This window comes from Monodon monoceros, unplaced genomic scaffold, assembly GCF_005190385.1.
Source record: "Monodon monoceros isolate NGI ecotype Baffin Bay Population unplaced genomic scaffold, NGI_Narwhal_1 Super_Scaffold_21, whole genome shotgun sequence".
Classification (NCBI taxonomy): domain Eukaryota; kingdom Metazoa; phylum Chordata; class Mammalia; order Artiodactyla; family Monodontidae; genus Monodon; species Monodon monoceros.
Genome location: NW_021703778.1, coordinates 32,918,133 through 32,937,799, shown reverse-complemented (window position 1 = coordinate 32,937,799; position 19,667 = coordinate 32,918,133). Strand labels below are relative to the sequence as shown.

At 50.1% G+C, this 19,667-nt stretch overlaps 1 protein-coding gene across 2 annotated transcripts in view; it reads right to left on the bottom strand.

Annotated features, from left to right (window-relative positions):
* The window catches only part of FAH (fumarylacetoacetate hydrolase), a 35,757-nt gene extending 16,905 nt beyond the window's left edge, over positions 1–18,852 (bottom strand). The window contains exons 1-8 of one of the 2 annotated variants that reach the window (XM_029239475.1): positions 18,649–18,788; positions 18,392–18,486; positions 14,228–14,338; positions 12,788–12,909; positions 12,250–12,299; positions 11,798–11,888; positions 4,535–4,632; positions 4,394–4,446 (exon numbers count right to left, since the gene is read on the bottom strand). In XM_029239475.1, the coding sequence (XP_029095308.1) occupies positions 4,394–4,446; positions 4,535–4,632; positions 11,798–11,888; positions 12,250–12,299; positions 12,788–12,909; positions 14,228–14,338; positions 18,392–18,409 (543 nt within the window). In that variant the 5' untranslated portion in view covers positions 18,410–18,486; positions 18,649–18,788. Of the gene's footprint in view, positions 1–4,393; positions 4,447–4,534; positions 4,633–11,797; positions 11,889–12,249; positions 12,300–12,787; positions 12,910–14,227; positions 14,339–18,391; positions 18,487–18,648 lie in introns of both variants that reach the window. The other variant, XM_029239474.1, reaches the window with a different exon arrangement.
* Between the last annotated feature and the right edge of the window lie 815 nt (positions 18,853–19,667).

Below are 19,667 nucleotides of genomic sequence, written 5' to 3'. Positions count from 1 at the left end.
TGCCGGGGCGTACCCCACACCCCAACCCATCACCCACCGTCTCAGAGGAAATTATCACCAGCACAGCGTCCAGGAAACAAGAGAATATGTAGACATCATTGGGGGGGAAAAATTGAGAAGACAGCTCAAAAGCACACAAAATCAGCTATGACATTTGCAGGACCTAGGCTGCAGTTATATTCATTCTGTGACAGTGTTTAAATGTTGCAAATTTTTGTCAAGATTCTAAAAAAAAAAAAAAAGAGATGCCATCTTATAGAGAATCTTACCACCATCGTCAAGATTATCTGTGCTCCCTACCCGTCACTGTTTCTCCACACAATGACTTTCTATTTTTCCTCTGCCTGAGACCATATGAGACCTGGGACCCTTTGCTGCAGTGCTTGCACCTGGACAAACCTCTCCTTGAGCAACAAAATGCAAAGAAACTATACGGGACTAAAAATAACTGGGTGCATGCACAGGTGGGGCAAATTATGGACAAAAAGATACAAAAGACCAAAAAACCCAAGTGCCATTTCTGAAGAGCTGGGAGCAAAACTGGCGTTGGGAACAAAAGCAGGGCACTGCGCATGCCCCCTACACACAACACCACCTAAGGGGTGGGCAGACCACCTAAGACAACCCTCCGGCCCGGCCCCTGGACACACCCCTACCCTCACCCCAGATAAGGAACAAGCTCGCCCCGCCCCGCCCCGGCCCCCCTGCCGCCCCCCCACCCCAGCTCAGGGAGCAAGCAAGGGAAACTGTTGTTTGTTCTCACTGCACCCCCCCCCCCCGCCGCAGCAGCAGGGGCCCCAATAAAGCCTTGCCTGAATTTGTCTGCCTCTAGTCAATTTCTATTAATTAAGGAGGCCAAGAACCCTGGTCGATATCATGCCCACCCCTTCCACCACCCCCCGCCCCCCTCCCCCGGAAACAGGAACCAACACAGGTGAAGCATCTGTCTGCAGAGTCCTCCGTTCCCCCAGAGAGAAGACCCTGGCCCCCAACCAGGGGGCCCTGCTCTGGGGGATCTGGGTTGGGAGACCTCCTCTTAGGGTTCACAGGGCAGCCTCACAAAGGCATCAGGGGGCGGAGGGCTGGCCGGTAACGCCCTGCTGGGACTAGGGGATTAGTGCCCACCTGTTCCCCTCCTCTGGACAGAATCTAAAGAAATCACAAGGCAGGGCTGGAACTACAGGGAAGTCCAGCCTGCCTCCAATCAACCTAGATTCCCACGCCCCCAGCCCTACCAGCGCACTCCGCAGCCACTTCCCTCCACCTGCACGAGGAGACACTCTGAGCATCACCTGAAGCCCTGAGTGCTGACTTTGAGAAGCCCCCTCCACGGCCTGCCCGCACCTCCCTGCCCCGGCCTGGCTCCGCTACCCAGCATCCGATGACCCGGCAAAGACTGAAGACACTGCCGGTGTCCCGAGACACTCCCCTCCAGTTCAGCTCTTCCTTCCCATCTCTTTCCCGGTCCCTTGACCTTGGGGGCTTCCTGGAATTCAGTGTCCCTCTCAGAATGCACAGCCCTGCAGCATGAGGTGTCCTTGGGGGTGAGGGAACCAACTGGATTGATGTCGACATCTGGCTGTGAGATGGCAATCTTGCTGTGCAGGATGTTACACTGGGGTAGAGTGTGTGAAGGATTCTGGAGCTCTCGGTACTGTTTCTTACACCTGCACGTGAGTGTACAATGATCTCAAAATAAGTTTAATTTTAAAAAATGCACAGCCCTGAAATAACCACAGGTCTGAGGTTGTGCAGGTCCAGCCACAAGTGCAATGGGGCTGATGTAGTTGATTCTTGTTATTGGTAATAATTATATTCTATAAAGTCATTAGAAACACCGAGTTAGCAAATACAGGTATATCGCTTCTAGGGGAAATACGGGGCTAAGTTCCTGCCAGCCTCTGGTCACAACATTCACATCTACAAATCAGCATATAACCTTGCTTTGTGTGTGCTTCTGTTTAAGGACAGCTGGTTTCATATACAGGACTACCTTGGTCATATTTCAGGTTGGTGCCGGACCACAATTAAGCGAAGATCTCAATAAAGCGAGTCACACGAATTTTTTTTGGTTTCCCAGTGTTTATAAAAGTTAGTTATGTTTATGAAATAATGCCATTGGCAGCAACATGGATGGACCTAGAGATTGTCATACTGAGTGAAGTCAGGGAGAGAGAGAAATATCGTATGAAATCGCTTATATGCGCAATCTAAAAAGAAATGATACAAATGAACTTATTAACAAAACAGAAACAGACTCACAGACTTAGAGAACGAACTTATGGTTACCAGGAGGGAAGGTTGGGGGCTGGGGGGAGGGATAGTCAGGGAGTTTGGGATCGACATGTACACACTGCTATATGTAAAATGGATAACCAACAACGACCTACTGTATAGCACAGGGAACTCTGCTCAATATTATGTAACAACCTAAATGGGAAAAGAATTTGAAAAAGAATAGATACATGTATATGTATGACTGAATCACTTTGCTGTACACCTGAAACTAACACAACATTGTTAATCAACTCTACTCCAATATAAAATAAAAAGTTAAAAAAAAAGAACTTTAGAAAAAAAATTCAAAAATCAACTGAAACTCCAAAAAAAAAAAAGTTATGTTTACACTATACTATAGTCTATTAAGTGTGCACTAGCATTAGGTCTAAACCATCAATGTACATATCTTAATTAAAAAATAATTTATGGCTAAAAAATGCTAACCATCATCTGAGCCTTCAGTAAGTCATAGTAGTGACATCAATGATCACCGATCACAGATCACCATAACGAATACAATAATGATGAAAAAGTTTGAAATATTGGGACTTCCCTGGAAGTCCAGTGGTTAAGACTCCGTGTTTCCACTGCAGCGGGGCATGGGTTTGATCCCTGGTTGGGGAACTGAGATCCCACATGCTGCCTGGCATGGCCAAAAAAACCCAAAAAAGTTTGAAATATTACGAAAGGGGACTTCCCTGATGATGCAGTGGTTAAGAATGTGCCTGCCAACGCAGGGGACATGGGTTCGAGCCCTGGTCCAGGAAGATCCCACATGCCGTGGAGCAACTAAGCCCGTGTGCCACAACTACTGAGCCTGTGTGCCACAACTGTTGAAGCCCGTGTGCCTAGAGCCCGTGCTCCACAACAAGAGAAGACACCGCAGTGAGAAGCCCGCGCACCACAACGAAGAGCAGCCCCCCTTCACCGCAACTAGAGAGAGCTGGTGCCTGGCAACGAAGACCCAACACAGCCAAAACTTAATTAATTAATTAATTAATTATTTTTAAAAAAGAGGGACTTCCCTGGTGGCACAGTGGTTAAGAATCTGCCTGCCAGTGCAAGGGACATGGGTTCGATCTGGGACGATCCTACATGCCGTGGAGCAACTAAGCCAGTGTGCCACAACTACTGAGCCTGCGCTCTAGATCCAGAGAGCCACAACTACTGAGCCCATGTGCCACAACAACTGAAGCCACGCGCCTAGAGCCCGTGCTCTGCAACGAGAGAAGCCACCGCAATGCGAAGCCCGCGCACCACAACGAAGAGTAGCCCCCGCTCGCCACAACTAGAGAAAGCCCGTGCATAACAATGAAGGCCCAACGCAGCCAAAAATAAATAAATAAAATACATTTATTTAAAAAAAGAAAAGAAAAGAAATATTATGAGAATTACCAAAATGTGACACAGAGACACAAAGTGAGCAAACGCTGTTGGAAAAATGGCACCAGCAGACTTTGCTCGATGCAGGGTTGCCACGAACATTCAATTTGTAAAAACGCAGTATCTGTGAAGTGCAATGTAGCGAAGTGCAGTAAGACAAGGTCTGCCTGTATGTGGTTGATCCATGAACATGAACTCAAGCCACAGGCACTATCAGGCCCCAGGGCAGCTTGTCTAGCACACACGTTTTCTACAGGGTGCACATCACAACTTTCTTGTGCTTGGGAGCTAGCACCTCAACGAAAAGCACAAAAATGGAAAATAACGTGGCACTGAATAGACAGTAAAAAGGACACTTGTTTGCAGTACGAGAGCTGAGACAAGAAGGCAGAGCCGGGCCTTGTTCAATCTCAGATGGGGACACGCACATCGGGAGACTCAAATTTTTTGCCACCCTGTGCATGCCCTCAGGTGACCCCCAAAAGCTCCCGCTAGTATTGACTTGGAGGTTACGAACGAACTGTTAGTGAGTAGGTGAATTTTCAAATATGGAATCAGTGAATAATGAGGATGGACAGTACTTCCGGTGGCCAAGTGGGGACCCAGGACTGCCATTAACGTGGCTGAGATGAGGGAATGGCCCGTCGTCCAGGGCGGCCATCCCAGGGAGCTCTCCTGCCCTAGTGTATATACAGACCCTACGCCAATAAAACATCAAGACATGGCTTACTGTTTCCAACTCGAAGTCCAAGAGTTTGCAGGCACCATACACAGGAGGCTTAGCTGCAATCATACCAGAAAGAGGCTAGTGAGTGCCAGGCATGGAACTCAGGGTGTGGGGACACAGAGCAGAGCACGGCAGGGTACTTACAGTCATCGGGTCTCATCTGTCCCTTGGGCCTGCGGATTGGGGTGCCAGACACCACGATGGAGGATGCACGGCCGTGGTAGCCCACTGGTAAGTGCAGCCTGAGGAAGGAAGGAGAGAGAAAGCATCAACACTGTTACACGTGCAAAGTAAATTTCAAAATGTTTTCAAATTAAAAACGAAAGGGAGAAGGAATAGTCAGGGAGTTTGGGATCAACATGTATACACTGCCATATTTAAAATGGATAACCAGGGGCTCCCCTAGTGATGCAGTGGTTAAGACTCTGCACTCCCAATGCAGGGGGCCCAGGTTTGATCCCTGGTCAGGGACCTAGATCCCACATGCATGCTGCAACTAAGAGTTCCATGCCACAACTAAGGAGTCCATGTGCTGTAACCAAGGAGCCCATGTGCCGCAACTAAGGAGCCCCCCTGCAGCAACTAAGACCCAGCACAACCAAATAAATACATAAATATTAAAAAAAAAGTGGATGAGAAAAAGAGAGCTTTAAAATGGATAACCAACAAGGACCTACTGTATAGCACTAGGAACTCTGCTCAATGTTAAGTGGCAGCCTGGATGGGAGGGGAGTCTGGGGGAGAATGGATACATGTATATGTATGGCTGAGTCGCTTTGCTGCACACCTGAAACTATCACAATATTGGGGTTTTTTAAAATTCATTTATTTATTGGCTGCATTCGGTCTTTGTTGCTGCGTGCGGGCTTTCTCTAGTTGCGGCGAGCGGGGGCTATTCTTCGTTGCGGTGCGCAAGCTTCTCACTGCAGTGGCTTCTCTTGGTGTGGAGCACAGGCTCTAGGCGCGTGGGCTTCAGTAGTTGTGGCACACGGGCTCAGTAGTGGTGGCACACGGGCTTAGTTGTTCCCCAGCATGTGGGATCTTCCCGGAACAGGGATTGAACCCGTGTCCCCTGCATTGTCAGGCGGATTCTTAACCACTGCGCCACCAGGGAAGTCCCTATCACAACATTGTTAATTGGCTATACTCCAATATAAAATAAAAAGTTTTTTAAAAAAAAAAGAAAGGGAGTCAACATATATACATGGTTCAAATATCGAAAGGTACTCCCAAGTGTCCAGCAATAGATAAACAGATAAGCAAGAATGAGGTCTATACATACAATGGAATATTGCTCAGCATTAAAAGGGATGGAAATAATGACACAGGCTACACCACGGGCGAAGCTTGAAGACATTGTGCTAGTGAAATGAGCCAGACACCAAAGAACAAATACTGCCTGATTCCACTTACATGAGGTACTTAGAGGAGTCAAATTCATAGAGACAGAAAGTAGAATGGTGGTGGCCAGGGGCTGGCGGGGCGGCAGGTGGAAACAGGGAGTTATTCTTTAATGGGTCCAGAGATTCAGTCTGAAAAGATGAAAAACTTGTGGGGACGGATGGTGGTGATGGGTGCACAGCAATATGAATGTACTAATGCCACTGAACTGTGCACTTAAAAATGCTTAAGATGTAAATTTTATGTTATGTGCAATTTACATTTTTCAAAAAAGCAAAAGGTACTTAAACAGTGGGGAAAAGTATGATTTCCTCCCATCCTTGTCTCCAGCATGAATATGGTGGTGATGCAAATACACGCAGAATAACTGAAATGGTTACTGTGTACGTACTCTGCGCTTAGAATACGCAGCATCACACGGGGGGCTTTCCTGTTGTTCCCCTTTTCATGCCCTCCTCACAACAGCCCTGCACGGTAGGCGTAATGGGACAGCGCTGAGCAAACTCAGGCTCAGGAGCGTCCATGGCTTGGCCGAGGTGACCCCGTGTGAAGTGCTGCCGTTGGAATTCAAACCTGGGTCTCTCCGACCACAAAGTTCTGCTGCTTCCCCTGTAGCCCCCTCCCTCCCTACTACAGTGGGACCCAGGGACTAGATCATAAAGCTCAGAGCGGGAGAGCCATCCAGAGCACAGGAACACTGTCAAGAGCTCTGTTTATAAGACAGAAATATGGGAGAGGAAATGAAAGGGGAAAGAGCTCCCGAGCATCCAAACACCATCATAAGGTGATTTACGGCATGGTACTGCTAGGGACAGACCGACTGAACAAGCTGGTTAAGACAAAGAACATAATACATAAGAAGTGAAAAACGTTTTTGCATAGCAAGGTAAGTTAGATCCTGTAATGGGTAGAATATGGTTCCCTGGAAGCATGTCTACGTCCTGACCCCTAGAAAATGCGAACTCGACCTTATTTGGAAAAAGGGTTTAAGTTAAGGATCTTGAGATGACGTCATCCTGGATTAGCAGGTGGGCCCTAGATCCAGTGACAAGTGTCCTTATAAGAGGCACACAAGAGGAAACAAAGAGAAGAGACGAAGGCCCTGTGTAGACAGAGGCAGAATCTGCAGTGATGCTGCCCAGGAAGGATGGCCTGCAGCCACCAGAGCTGGACAAGCGGGGAGACGGCCTGTCCCCTGGAGCCTCCAGAGGGAGTGAGGCCCTGCCAAAACCTAGATTCCAGACCTGCGGCCTTCAGAACTGCGAGATAATAAATTTCTGTGGTTTTAAGCCACCCAGCGTATGGAAGTTTGTTACAGCAGTCCAGGAAACGAATACAGACCCACACCTCACATCACACACAAAAGGAAATCCCCAGTGGATTATAGATCAGAATTTATGCAGAGTAAGGCTCTAAGAAGTACTAGGAAAAAATACTCCCCAAATCTTCAAATTCCTGAGGTGGAGAAAGTCTGAGCACGACATAAAAGTAAATGCCGGGCTTCCCTGGTGGTGCAGTGGTTGAGAGTCCGCCTGCCGATGCAGGGGACACGGGTTCGTGCCCCGGTCCGGGAAGATCCCACATGCCGCGGAGCGGCTGGGCCCGTGAGCCATGGCCGCTGAGCCTGTGCGTCCGGAGCCTGTGCTCCGCAACGGGAGAGGCCACAACAGTGAGAGGCCCACGTACCGCAAAAAAAAAAGAAAAGAAAGTAAATGCCATGAAGGAAATGATTGACATGTTTGACTTTATAGAAAGGTAAAATTTCTGCATCAAAAAAGACAGAAAATAAAGTAAAAAGATGCCACATTGGGAGACAAGAGTTGCACCGCATTACAACCAAGGGTTAATTTCTATTCAGCACAAAACAGTCCTTCAAGTTAATAAGCGAGCACTGACTGGGTGGAAGAGCATCTGTGAAAGACTCTCTAAGCAGCTGGTAACGGTTCTGCCTTCAGAGAAAGGAAGGAGGGTGAAGGACAGGGTGGGAGAGTCTTGCTTTGTTCCCACTGTTTACCCATAAATTCCTTTGGAAGTCCGGACTATGTACATGCATTGATGATTTTTTGTAGCTTTTAGCTTTTTAAATGTTTGAAAATGTATTTTGCAATATTTATGATATACAAAAAGATATAATAAGACAAATAACCACAGAGCACCAACAGGCTTTCTAAGCCAATTAAAAACGCCCCCTTCATAAGGACCTCCCTGGCGGTTCAGTGGTTAAGACTCTGCGCTTCCAGTGCAGGGGGCATGGGTTAGACCCCTGGTCTGGGAACTAAGATCCCATGTGCCGCATGGCCAAAAACATCAAAAAATAATAATAACACCCCCTTTGTAGCCCTCCCAGTCCCTTCCCTCTGCTTCCCACCCCTCCTGACCCCACCCCAGAGGGGCCACCACCTGGAATTTACTGTCCCTTGATATTTCTATACACTTTTACCACTGTCTAGTATTTTTCGCATCTTGTTAGATAAACGGCAATTTACCATGCATTTGCCTTATATTACTTAATCAAAAATAATCTATTTTCGTAAAGACTGAGTTAGATTTAAGTTTATTTACACGGAGCAATGTCAATGACATATTAAAGTGAAAAACACAAATGTCAGTCAGCATGGTCTCGTTCTGTTAACTAAAGAAATGAAACGTGTATGTGGCCGTGCGTGTCCGTGTGTGTGTGTGTGCACACCCGTAACCTGGAGAGGTGAAGGCGATGGGCCAGCCACCATTCAGAGTAATGGCCTCTGGGGAGTGGGCTGGGGGTTTCCCTCTTCTCCCCCTTTGCTCCCCTTATTGGCTTAAGTTATAAAATACAACTGTGTGCAATTACATTACATGTAATGATTCAAACAGCACAGAAGTTAGTCAGCTCTCCCCATCCAGCCACTCCTCTGAAGGAAGTAGAGTTGGTCTGGAATCTATTATTCTGGACCTTTCTCTACGCTCATAGCCGTCTATGCAAATGTGTGCACGTGTGTGTGTGTATGTGTATGTACAAGTGTGTGTATATGTGTAGATATGTGTTTAGGTATATGTGTGTGTACATGTATGAGTGTGCATGTGTGTGTGTGAGGCTCAATAATAGCCTCTCAAAAGATACCAAGGTCCTGGGACTTCCCTCATGGTCTAGTGGTTAAGACTCCATGCTTCCAATGCAGGGGGAGTGGGTTTGATACCTGGTCGGGGAACTAAGCTCCCGTAAGTCATGAGGCACGGCCCATAAAACAAAAAAGATATTCAGGTCCTATTCCCTGGAACCTACAGATGTTACTTTCTATAGCAAAGGAGACTTGCAGATGTGATTAAGTCAATAATCTTGAGATGGTAGAGATTATTCTGAATCATCCAGGTGGTCCTTAAATGTAATCATAAGGGTCCTTATAAAGGGGAGGCAAGAAGGTCAAAGAAGGAATTAGGACAATTGCAGATGGAACTGAGACAGGATGGGACCTGGGACCCTTTGCTGCAGTGCCGCAATCCTTGCACATGGACACACCTCTCCATGAGCAACAAAATCCTAAGAAACTGTATGGGACTAAAGATAAATGCGTTCATGTGCATGCATAGTTGGGGCAAATTCTGGACCCAAAAGGTACAAAGAGACCAAAAAAATCCCAACTGCCACTTTTGAAGAGCCTGGAGCAAAAACAGGGTGTCGGGAGCAAAAGCAGGGCACTGCACGTGCCCCCTGCACCCACCACCACCTAAGGGGTGGGCAAAACACCTAAGCCACCCCCCTGGCCCGACCCCTGGACACACCCCTACCCTCACCCCATATAAGGAACAAGCTTGCCCCCCCTCGGGGAGCGAGCAATCAAGGGAACCTGTTGTTTGTTCTCACTCCCCCACAGCTGCAGCAGGGGCCCCAATAAAGCCTTGCCTGAATTTCTTGTCTGGCCTCTAGTCAATGTCTATTGCTTGGGGAAGGCCAAGAACCCTGGTGGGTAACAGAACCAAGAGGGTGGAGTTATCTGAGGCAGGGGTTCCAAGCCAAGGAACGTGGGCAGCCTCTGGAAGCTGAAAAAGACAAGGAAATGGATTCTTCCCCTAGAGCCTCCCAGAGGAACCAGCCTTGCCGACACCTTAACTTTGGCCTAGTGAAGCTGATTTCAAACTTCTGACTTCCCGAACTGTGAGAGAATATATCTGTGTTGCTTTAAGCTACCGAGTTTGTGGTAATTGGTTATAGCCACCACAAGAAACTAATACAGTATGAATGTACGTATATTTTTCTTTGTCTTTTTATAAAAATGAGAACTCACTTTACACAATACCTTCACTTCATATATCATGAAAGTGGGGCTTCCCTGGTGGCGCAGTGGTTAAGAATCCACCTGCCAATGCAGGGGACATGGGTTTCAGCCCTGGTCCGGGAAGATCCCACAAGCAGCAGAGCAACTAAGCCCGTGAGCTACAACTACTGAGCCTGTGCTCTAGAGCCCGCATGCCACAACTACTGAAGCCTGCGTGCCTAGAGCCCGTGCTCTGCAACAAGAGAAGCCACTGCAGTGAGAAGCCTGTGCACCGCAACAAAGAGTAGCCCCCGCTCTCCGCAACTAGAGAAAGCCCGCGCGCAGCAACAAAGACCCAACGCAGCCAAAAATAAATAAATAAATAAATAAAATCTATTTAAAAAAATATATATGTATATCATGCACATGACTTTTGATCCTAAATCTTTCTTTCGACAGCTACAAAACATTTCATATTGTGAAAAGACCATGATTTTTCAACTAGTCCTTCACCAATAACCATTCAGATTGCTTCCAGCTTTGGGTCCTTAGAAAGATTGCTGGTAAACATCTTTGCCCTTGAATACAAACATTATTTCTGTAGGATAGATGCATGAAAGTAAGACTGTGTGTCCAATGGTATGCACATTTAAAATTTTTACTTTATGTATTTTCTGTTTCGGTTAATTACAACAAGCATATATTACCTTTATAATAAAGGATATATGCATAAAGTAAAAAAGGCACAGCCGCCGACTACTTTGCATCAAACATTGAGAGAGAAAGCCTGTTTGCTCTTACCCTGCAGAAGGAAATGGGCTGGGACTCCCCCACTTGGCCTGGACCATGCACAGGGCCAGAGTCTTGACTCATTGGCCTCCTGCAGTCCTAGATGCACCCTGGCCTTGTTCTGCAACCTTGGCCTGGTTGCTTAACTTCTCTGGGTCGTAACCCACTCTCTTCCCCCTTCTTCCTCTTGGTTCTGACAGACGCAGCCCCTTCTGGCACAGCTTATCTGAAACACCCACTAGAAGAGGGGGAGGTCTCTGTCCACCCCAGTGACTGTGTGTGGCCCAGGGCACTCGGCCTGGGGCGTGCGCCTGCCACTGTGCTCTGAATAACCGTCACATCTAGAGGACAACACACAGCAAAGGGCAAGGATCTTGGCTCTGCGTTCTAGGCTCCGGCAATGGCCTTGACCTGGGTGTTAGGAGACAGCTTTTGGCCCTGTTTGTCCTCAGGCAAGTTGCTCCTTCTCTGTTTCCCTTCCTGTGAAATGGGGGTGTCAGTCATAGCCTTGGCGACCCCAAAGAACCCCTATGAGAATCAAATAAATAAATGCAGCCCCCGTTTCGAGCTGACCACTCTTTGAGAAAACACAGCACTGGGCACACTTGAGGATTCTCATCCATCAGAAGAGTCTAAGTATGGAGAATGCTGGCATGGAAGACTTGCCAATAAAACCGTAATTCACAGCTTACAAACAAAAGGATCTGGAAGGATGTTAGTGAGTCAGGATCTAATTCCAACCCGTGTTCTCTAGATCAAAGAGCTTAAGGGAAGTCCCCATGATCCCACAGCAGGTCCAGGGCCGAAGGGAGAGGAGGACCAGAGTCTGAGGCCACTGTTTCCAGAAGTGGTGACATCACGGTCATTGTTAGCTTTCCTCCCGGGTTTCCTTAACCTGAGAGGACTTGGCAGCTCCTGGGACAACACGCTACCGGGCACGTAAAGACGGACTTGGAACTTAGCCACACACTGGTCCAGAACATACCAATTGGGCATCAACGGGTTCTCTGTGCCCCTGAACATGACTCCGACATTGGTGGCATGGTGCCGAGAGGAATAGAAGTCCGTGTAGTCGCCTGCGGGAGAAAGGTCGGGAGATGCCGTCAGTGACCTGGATTCCGCAGGTCGGAGAAGGGCCAGTTCCGAGGCAGGGTCGGAGAGGGAGAACAAGGAGGGGTGGGCGGAAGGGGCCGAGAGAGCATGCCTGACATACGACACAAATTCGCCTCACTAAAAATTCGTTTTGAGAACTCCCAGTTGAGAAACGAAAAAGAAACAAGGAGCCAAGACTTCCTGAAACAGACAATGGAATTTGCAAAAGAGTGGCGGACACCCCTCCCACCCGCGGGCTCGGCTCCTCAGGCCTTTGCTCAAGCTGTGCCTGCCCCTGAGCAGCCAGCTGCTCCGTGTGCATCCTGGTAAAGAGACTGGACTCACCTATGGTGGCCGGAAGATGCATTGTGGCGGAAGCCTGGGAGGCGAATGCACTGAAACACAGAACAAGGGGCTTCAAGGTCGAGCTTTGGTCATTCACAGGCTCAGCCTAGATCATGGCCCAAGTCCTGCTCACAATCTTAAGCGAGCACTTCCAGACTGGCCTGGGGCCACCCCAGGATGGGCATCCACCCACTAAAGACAAGTTGCCTCTCCCCCGCTTCTATGTTCCACTCTAGGCAATGGGCTATATTACCCCTTGTTTGGAAACCAGACAAGGACACAAATGATGCTGAAGAGGAATGGCTGAGTGAACAAGGGAGTGGGCCGGTGGGCCACGCATGGCTTGGACACCCCAGTCCAGGCAGAGAGGTAATCCCAGTCGGCCCAGAGCCCTCTCACCAAAATGCAGCCCAGGTCGGGGCTGGATGAGGCCAAGGCAGCCAACCCGTGACTCAGAATGTCCCTGATGACCACACCGTCCTCTTCTGACAAGCCAGGTCCCCTCCTCCCCACCCACCACGGTCCACGGGCTCCTCACCGCTTCCGAAGCTCCGTGTCATCTCTGAGCCTGGCTTGGCTGGCGGACAGCAGGTTCTGCAACAATCCCCTTGCCTCCTTCCAGGCAGCCTGACCCAGGCCCATGAAGCTGTTGAGAGCTGGCTAGGACCAAGATGCGGAGGAAGTAAGAAGATCACACATGGGAAAGCCCCTTGTGCTACCCCTCCTAGTGACAGGAGAGAGCCTGGCCAGCTTTCTGGGTGCCCTGTCACTTATTCCAGTTCATTCCAACTCTCAGGACTTTGGTTCTTAGTTCTGTCATCTGTTCATCGAGCTGGGGAGATGTGTCATCTTTCCTGATGGGGCTTCATTCCCTCATGGACTTGCAACTGGCAAAGCCTGGGAGCTCCTATCTGGGACAGCTGCCTGGTTAAGCTTGGCCCCGCCTGCAGTGAAGATGGCTGCGTTCCTCCAGGAGGGGCCTCCGGTCTGCAGGGGTACTGCAGTCTACACCAATCCCCTTCACATAAGTTAAGAAGAGGTTTCTGAGCCAGTGAAGTGTAGCAGAAAAAGCACTTGTGGATTCTCAAGGCCAGAGTTCCAACCCCAGCTCCAGTCCTTATAGCCATGTGACCTGGGAGAATTGTGTCCCGTTTCAGATTAGACCCTCATCCATCTAATAAGGATTCCATTCCTATGCGAGAGGGTCGTCATGAGAATTGAACAAGAGATGTGTGTAAAACTCCTGACACATAGGAGGTACTCAATATATATCATCTTCCTTCCATGGAACGGGAGGGAGGATGCACACCAAAGCACTGGACCATTTACAGGGAAGTAAATTCACGTCCATCACTCATGTACGTATCCTTCAGGCTGACTCCTAAAGTGGTGGCAACACAGAGGGCACTTGGGGCAAGCTGTCCATTCTTCCCAGGCTGGAATCAAACCTGGAGGGCAGGGCTCATGGCTCCCTCCCTCGGAGGGCCCAGCACCGGCCTGGAACAAGCAGAGACTCAACCAGCTTAAAATGAGGAAATGAACCAGTTATTGGAGAGCATCATCTCAGAGACAACTGGGGAGGGCCTAGGACTGTGGAGGGACTGACACTCTTTTTTCCGGACGTGCAGGCTCAGTGGCCATGGCTCACGGGCCCAGCCGCTCCGCGGCATGTCGGATCTTCCCGGACCGGGGCACGAACCCCTGTCCCCTGCATCGGCAGGCAGACTCTCAACCACTGTGCCACTAGGGAAGCCCGGGACTGACACTCTTCTCACCCAGGAACCCACCCTGCGCTGTCCCAAGGCTACCTCCTGCCAGCCTGTCTGTCTCACAGCCACCCCCCAACCTTACCCGAGTAAAATCTCTGAGCCCTCAAGGCACTACCTCTATCAGAAACGTAAGGCAAAGGGCATTTTCTTAGTGGCATTTGCAACAAAGGCCACTGAGATCCAGGACAAGCCATGTCACAATGTCCTACCTGATCAAAGACATCCTGGTGTTGGGAGAGGACAGGTCCAGTGAAGAGGTGCTTAATGACACTGAGGTCTAGGATCTGGTCACCAATCGCCACGCCGATCCTTGGTCTTGGCTGGGAGGAAGGTGGCATGGTCAGCACTGGGCAAAGCCTCAGCCGGGCTTGGCTCACTTACCCAGCAAGTCTGTCTATTTACAAGCCCATGGCTCTTGTCTTTACATGGCCCTCTGTGGAGAGGGACTGAGGAACTGGAACCGTAGCACCGTACCCCAGCTCCCTTTGCCTCTCAAAGGGCTGAAATTGACCCTGTGATCTCTGTCCGGGAAGAACCTGGTGCCATGTCTGCCTCTAGGACAAGAAGGGAAAAGAATCTGTGTTTCCTGAATGGAAAATAAATCAAACACCCCTTGGAGTGGGTAAGTTGAAAGAGGCCTAGTCCAAGCCCCTTATCCAGGCAAAGTCCCCAGCAAAGCTCCTCAGGTGTTGCTTAAATGCCTCTACTGATGAAGAGCTCACCACCTCACCGGGCAACTGCATTATTTCTCAGGTTTAACCTAGGCCTTCCCTTGGGGGCAATTCCTCTGCACAGCAGAGCATGTCCCAGGCACAGTGCTGAGGGCCAGGGGCTTGGACTAATGAGCTCTGTTATGGCTCAAACAGAGCAGAGCTCGGGTCACCAGGGAGCATGAAGCCAGACTGCTCAGAGCATGCAGGAAAAGTTCCTTTCTGCACCATCAAATCCCAGCTTCAGGCCTGAGTGTGACAATATCGCAAATATTTGGCAAAGCCTGACCTTTGTCCACATGGCCCTGAAATTTGCTCATCAACAAGGAACTTGAGAGCATGTCTGCAGACTCGACCTCCTAAAGCTCTGTCCCGAGCTGAGCTTCCAGCTCTCCTGAACCACCAGCTTTGCCATTTCAGTTCCAGGGAGTTTAGAGGTGGGGCTACTGGCTGGCCTTATCTCCAGTGGCTGCTCATTTCAGGGGGCTGAGAGAAGATGGCTATCCCTCTGTGCACAGGGGTAGACCAGAGCCACACCCTCACCTGGCCCTGAGGCCCCGGGCAGACCCTGCTCATGAGGAAGCTGCCTGGAGAGGGTGGTCCTCATTCCCAGCTCCCTGGGCCTCATCTCCCTGGGCTATGAGCTGGGCCACCTGGACCCCAGCGGTTGCCCACTTAAGGGATATGCAGGCAGACCCCTGGGCCACTTCCCTGACCCTGGCCCCCACACCAGGCTGCAGGAAGGAGCCGAGGCCACTGAGCAACATCAGAGACCTAATCACAAGTGTGGCTGCCTGGCTCCTCGGCTGCAAGCAATGGCGAGAAGCTGCCCTTGTGTTCCAAAGCCTGGCAATTGTGAAACCACATGTTGAATCTTCTAGACCTAGACGTGAGGACCTGAGACAGTGAGTCCCTCTACTTTAACTGTTGGGAGTTATTTTCTTCAGTGTTAGACTCCCGATCCCTGGGGTCCTGCCTACTCTGTCATTCACCATCTTATCATTTTGGACAAGTCCTTGGTCCTCTGAGGGCCTCAGATTCCCATGTATAACCTGAGGGAGACAAATTAGTAAGAGATATCCTATGTCTAACTTTAAGAGAATGCGTGTGCATTGCCTCCGCTTTATAACATTTGGTCATATCCGATAGAATGTTGTCCAAAGGAAATCTTTACCCACCTCCCAGCTTGACAGAGGGAAAAGCATGGGGTTTGGGAGCTCACAGCTGTGGGGTGCAACCCCAAATCTGCCTCTTACTGGCTGTGAGACCTGGAGCAGGACTCTTAGCCTCTCTGAGCCTCAGTTTCCTCATCTGTAAAATGGGGACAGTAGCACAACAGCAAGTTTGTAGTGAGAATTCAATTAATTAACATCTGTAAATCTCTTATCACCAGACCAGACACAGGACAGACATTCACTCAGACAAAAAAATTTATGGAGCATCTACTTCATCCCAGCAGTACACTAAGGCTGCAGAAGCACTGACGATAGAGGAGAGACATGGTTCCCACCCTCCAGAAGCAAAAGGAAGCACACGGTGAGGTGACAGACGATAACTGTGGCTGGAGTTCAGTGAGGGTGCTTAGGGGACAGCTCTCTCTGAGGAGGTGACATTTAAGCTGGGCCCAGAAGAGTGAGAAGAAATCAGGCATACATAGAGTAGGAAAAAAAGAGTATTCCAGATAGAAAGAACAGTACGTGCGAAGGTCCTGAGGCAGGAAACTGCTCTTAGAAAGTTCCAGAAACTGGGACTTCCGTGGTGGTACAGCAGTTAAGACTCTGCGCCTCCAATGCAGGGGGCCTGGGTTCAGTCCCTGGTTGAGGAACTAGATTCCACATGCTGCAACTAAGAGTTTGCTGCAACTAAAAGATCCCCAGCGCTGCAACTAAGACCCAGCGCAGCCAAAGTAAATAAATAAATATTAAAAAAAAAAAAAAGAATGTTTCAGAAACTGAAAGGCAGCCAGTGCGGCTAGAGAGAGCAGAGGGTCTGGAGGCAGAGGCAGGGCCGGAACCATAGGGACTTGAACACCTTGGCCGTCAGCTCCAGATTACTGCAGCATCTGTTTCTCAGAAGCCACGGTCCCTGTCTTCACAGAGAGAGCCAGGGTCTGCTCTACTAGTTCATGAGCAACCCAAGATGGAGGGAGGGTGTCCCGTGTGCCTTTGATCCCCAACTCCCAGCCCAGAATCTGGCCCAGAATTGGGGTTCATAAGCATTCACTGAATAAAAGAATGACTAAAATGAAAGCCGGATTAATTCACTATTGTTCCACCCAAATTATGCACGGCTGGCCACTGGCATGGAGGAGTGGGAGGCCGTGTCTCCGCGACTACGTCAGCCTGGAGAGGCAGCCACCACCTTTGGAATGTCCAGTGCCTGCAGCCATAGCTTCAGACACAGTCTGTTCCACTTGAAGGCCCTCAGCCTTCTGCAATGCCCAGGGGGCCCACTCCCAACCCCCAGCACTCTTTTCAGAGGGCAGTAAACCTCCCTAGTGGCTGTCCTTGCACATTCTAATGTGGAACAGCTGGGGCATGGAGTCTGAAAGCCACTAGCCATACCCTAAGGGGCATTCATTCCAGAATCTTATGGGAGAGCAAGTCAGAGCACCGCCCCCCAAAGGTTTCTACCTAATGGATTTGTGGAGTAAAGGTTGAGGACACACAGCTGAGGACAAAGTGTCAGCGGAGTGCAGGGAAGGGCTCGCCAGCAGAGTGCACTTGGCTAACACAGGTTAAGGTTTAACATGCCTCTTATTTGTATTTGCGGCCCTCCAGGGAACTGAGTGTTACCTTTTTGCATCCTTGCAACAACTAACTGGCCAGGCCAGGCAGTTGTGAAACCACATGTTGAATCTTCTAGACCTAGGCATTTTTGCCATGGGGGCAGGGAACCCAGTTTCCAGGAAGGGGCTAACTGACAGGAACTCCATTTAGCAAACGGTTCCCGAACACTTGGGCGCAAGCAGATTCTGGGCTTCTATGAATCAGGAGTTTACCTTTAAAGTTGGGAGCAGAAAGCTAAGCCCAAAATACCATGAATAAATCCAGGGGAATCTGCTTTCCCCACCCAGGGACCTTCTTATATATTTGTTGATAAACCCCCAGTTTTCAAAGATTTCTTTCTGCCAATCAGACTACACTTACTAAGTGAAATTTCATTTCTCTGCCCAAAAGGGCTTCTTCTGATCATCAAGGGAATGCCAGGGAGCCCAGGGAGCTGAAAGAAGTCTGGCTGGAAGTAAAGAAACGTAACCTCTTAGATCCCAGGCCTCTACCGCCAGCAAAGGCGCTCATCCCTCCGAGCTACTGAAAATACCGGGTCAGTTAATATTTCCCGAGTTCTAGGGTTAGAGGCTAACCTGGGAGAAAACAACCGGTTACAACGTGGTGCCTTGGGGGAAGACAACAAAGCCAAATGACTTCGGAGTAGGCAGTATGATTGTCCTTCAACTCCTCTGTAATAATAAGAGAACTTGCTCTGCCTACCTGAAAGGGAGACTCATATGTATCGTTTCATTCTGCGTTTAATTCTCACACAAACCTGCAGAAACTGAGGCTGAGAATTTCAATAACTTGCACATCTAGAAAGTTACCAGGAGGGATCTGAACCCACAAGTACAATCCATGATCGGCCCCTCCAAAGAAAAAAGGCCCTTGCCTCCACGCCACCTCCCATCGCACTCCCCAGGGAGGAGAATGCAAGGCACCGCTCGTTAGGCCCCAAATGACACCGGCGGTCTTCGCGACAGGCGTCTAGCAGGGAAACAACGGGCCCGATGTCCTGCTCCGTTGGGCGCTGGCGGAGGTGGCAGGGCTGGGCTGAGGCCAGGGGCGGAGCAGGAAGGTGGCGTGGGGGTCCCGGGCGGAGGGGAAGCCCTCCCTCCCCGCGCCCGGAAGCCGAGCACTGCAGCTCACGTTGCCTTTGGTGGAGAAGACGCCGTAGGGCAGGTTGTGGATGGGGAAGTCGGAATCCTCGGCCACTGGGACGAAAGACATGCTGGTGGGCACGGAGCAGGGTGGCGGGCTGCGAGCTGCGCGCGGCCAGCAGGACTGGATTCGCAGAGGTGGTCAGGCAGGGTCGCGCCCCCTGCGGGCTCCGCCCCTTCAGGCCCGTCCCTCCAGAGCTGACGCTGTGACACGGTAGGACCCGGCCCGCCCCCTCCGAGGGCTCCGCCCCTCCTGGAGCCCCCGCCCACCAAGAGACCGCCCTCGAGCCCCGCCCACCAAGAGACCGCCCCTCCACTAGGCCTGTTCCTCCGCAAACTCCACCCCTGCACAATCCCTCCTCTCCCTGTCACTCCAGCTTCGCAAGCTCCACCCCCGCACAATCCTTCCGGGCTCTCCCACTACAGTTTTGACCCTTCGCAAGCAGCCCCGCCTCCTCTTTGAAGGTCCTCGTCCCGGAGTCCACCTCCCGGGAGACCTCGGTCCAGCTGCCAGGCCCAGGGGCCCTGGTCCTACCGAGAGCGATCCCCAGCTTGGCATTTAAGGCTCTGCCCCTGGTGACTTCAGCCTCGTTTTCCCCCGGCTGCGTGGCCCGCTCTTCTGCTCAACAGAAGTCTTGTTGGGTTTCCGGGACACAGCAGACCCTTTGACGCCAGACGCTGCCTCCTGGGCTGGTACAATGCTTCCAGTCTCATCCTTTCTGCCTTCATAAACCATGCTAATCTGTCAGCTATGGCATTTCCACTTTATCGGGGAAAGGAACAGTCGTGCCTGTTTGGAAGGCTTACATTAATGAGATTAATATTCTAGAAAATATAACTCACCTGTTTCATATTCTAGTGTTAAAATGACACTGACAAGATGTTTGACCTTGGACAAATTACTTAACCCCTTTCTGCTTCAGCTTTCTTCTCTGTATGACGTTGATGATCATGGTTTCTACTCCACAGAGTTGACAGGAGAATTGAATTAATTGTGGAGCATTTGTG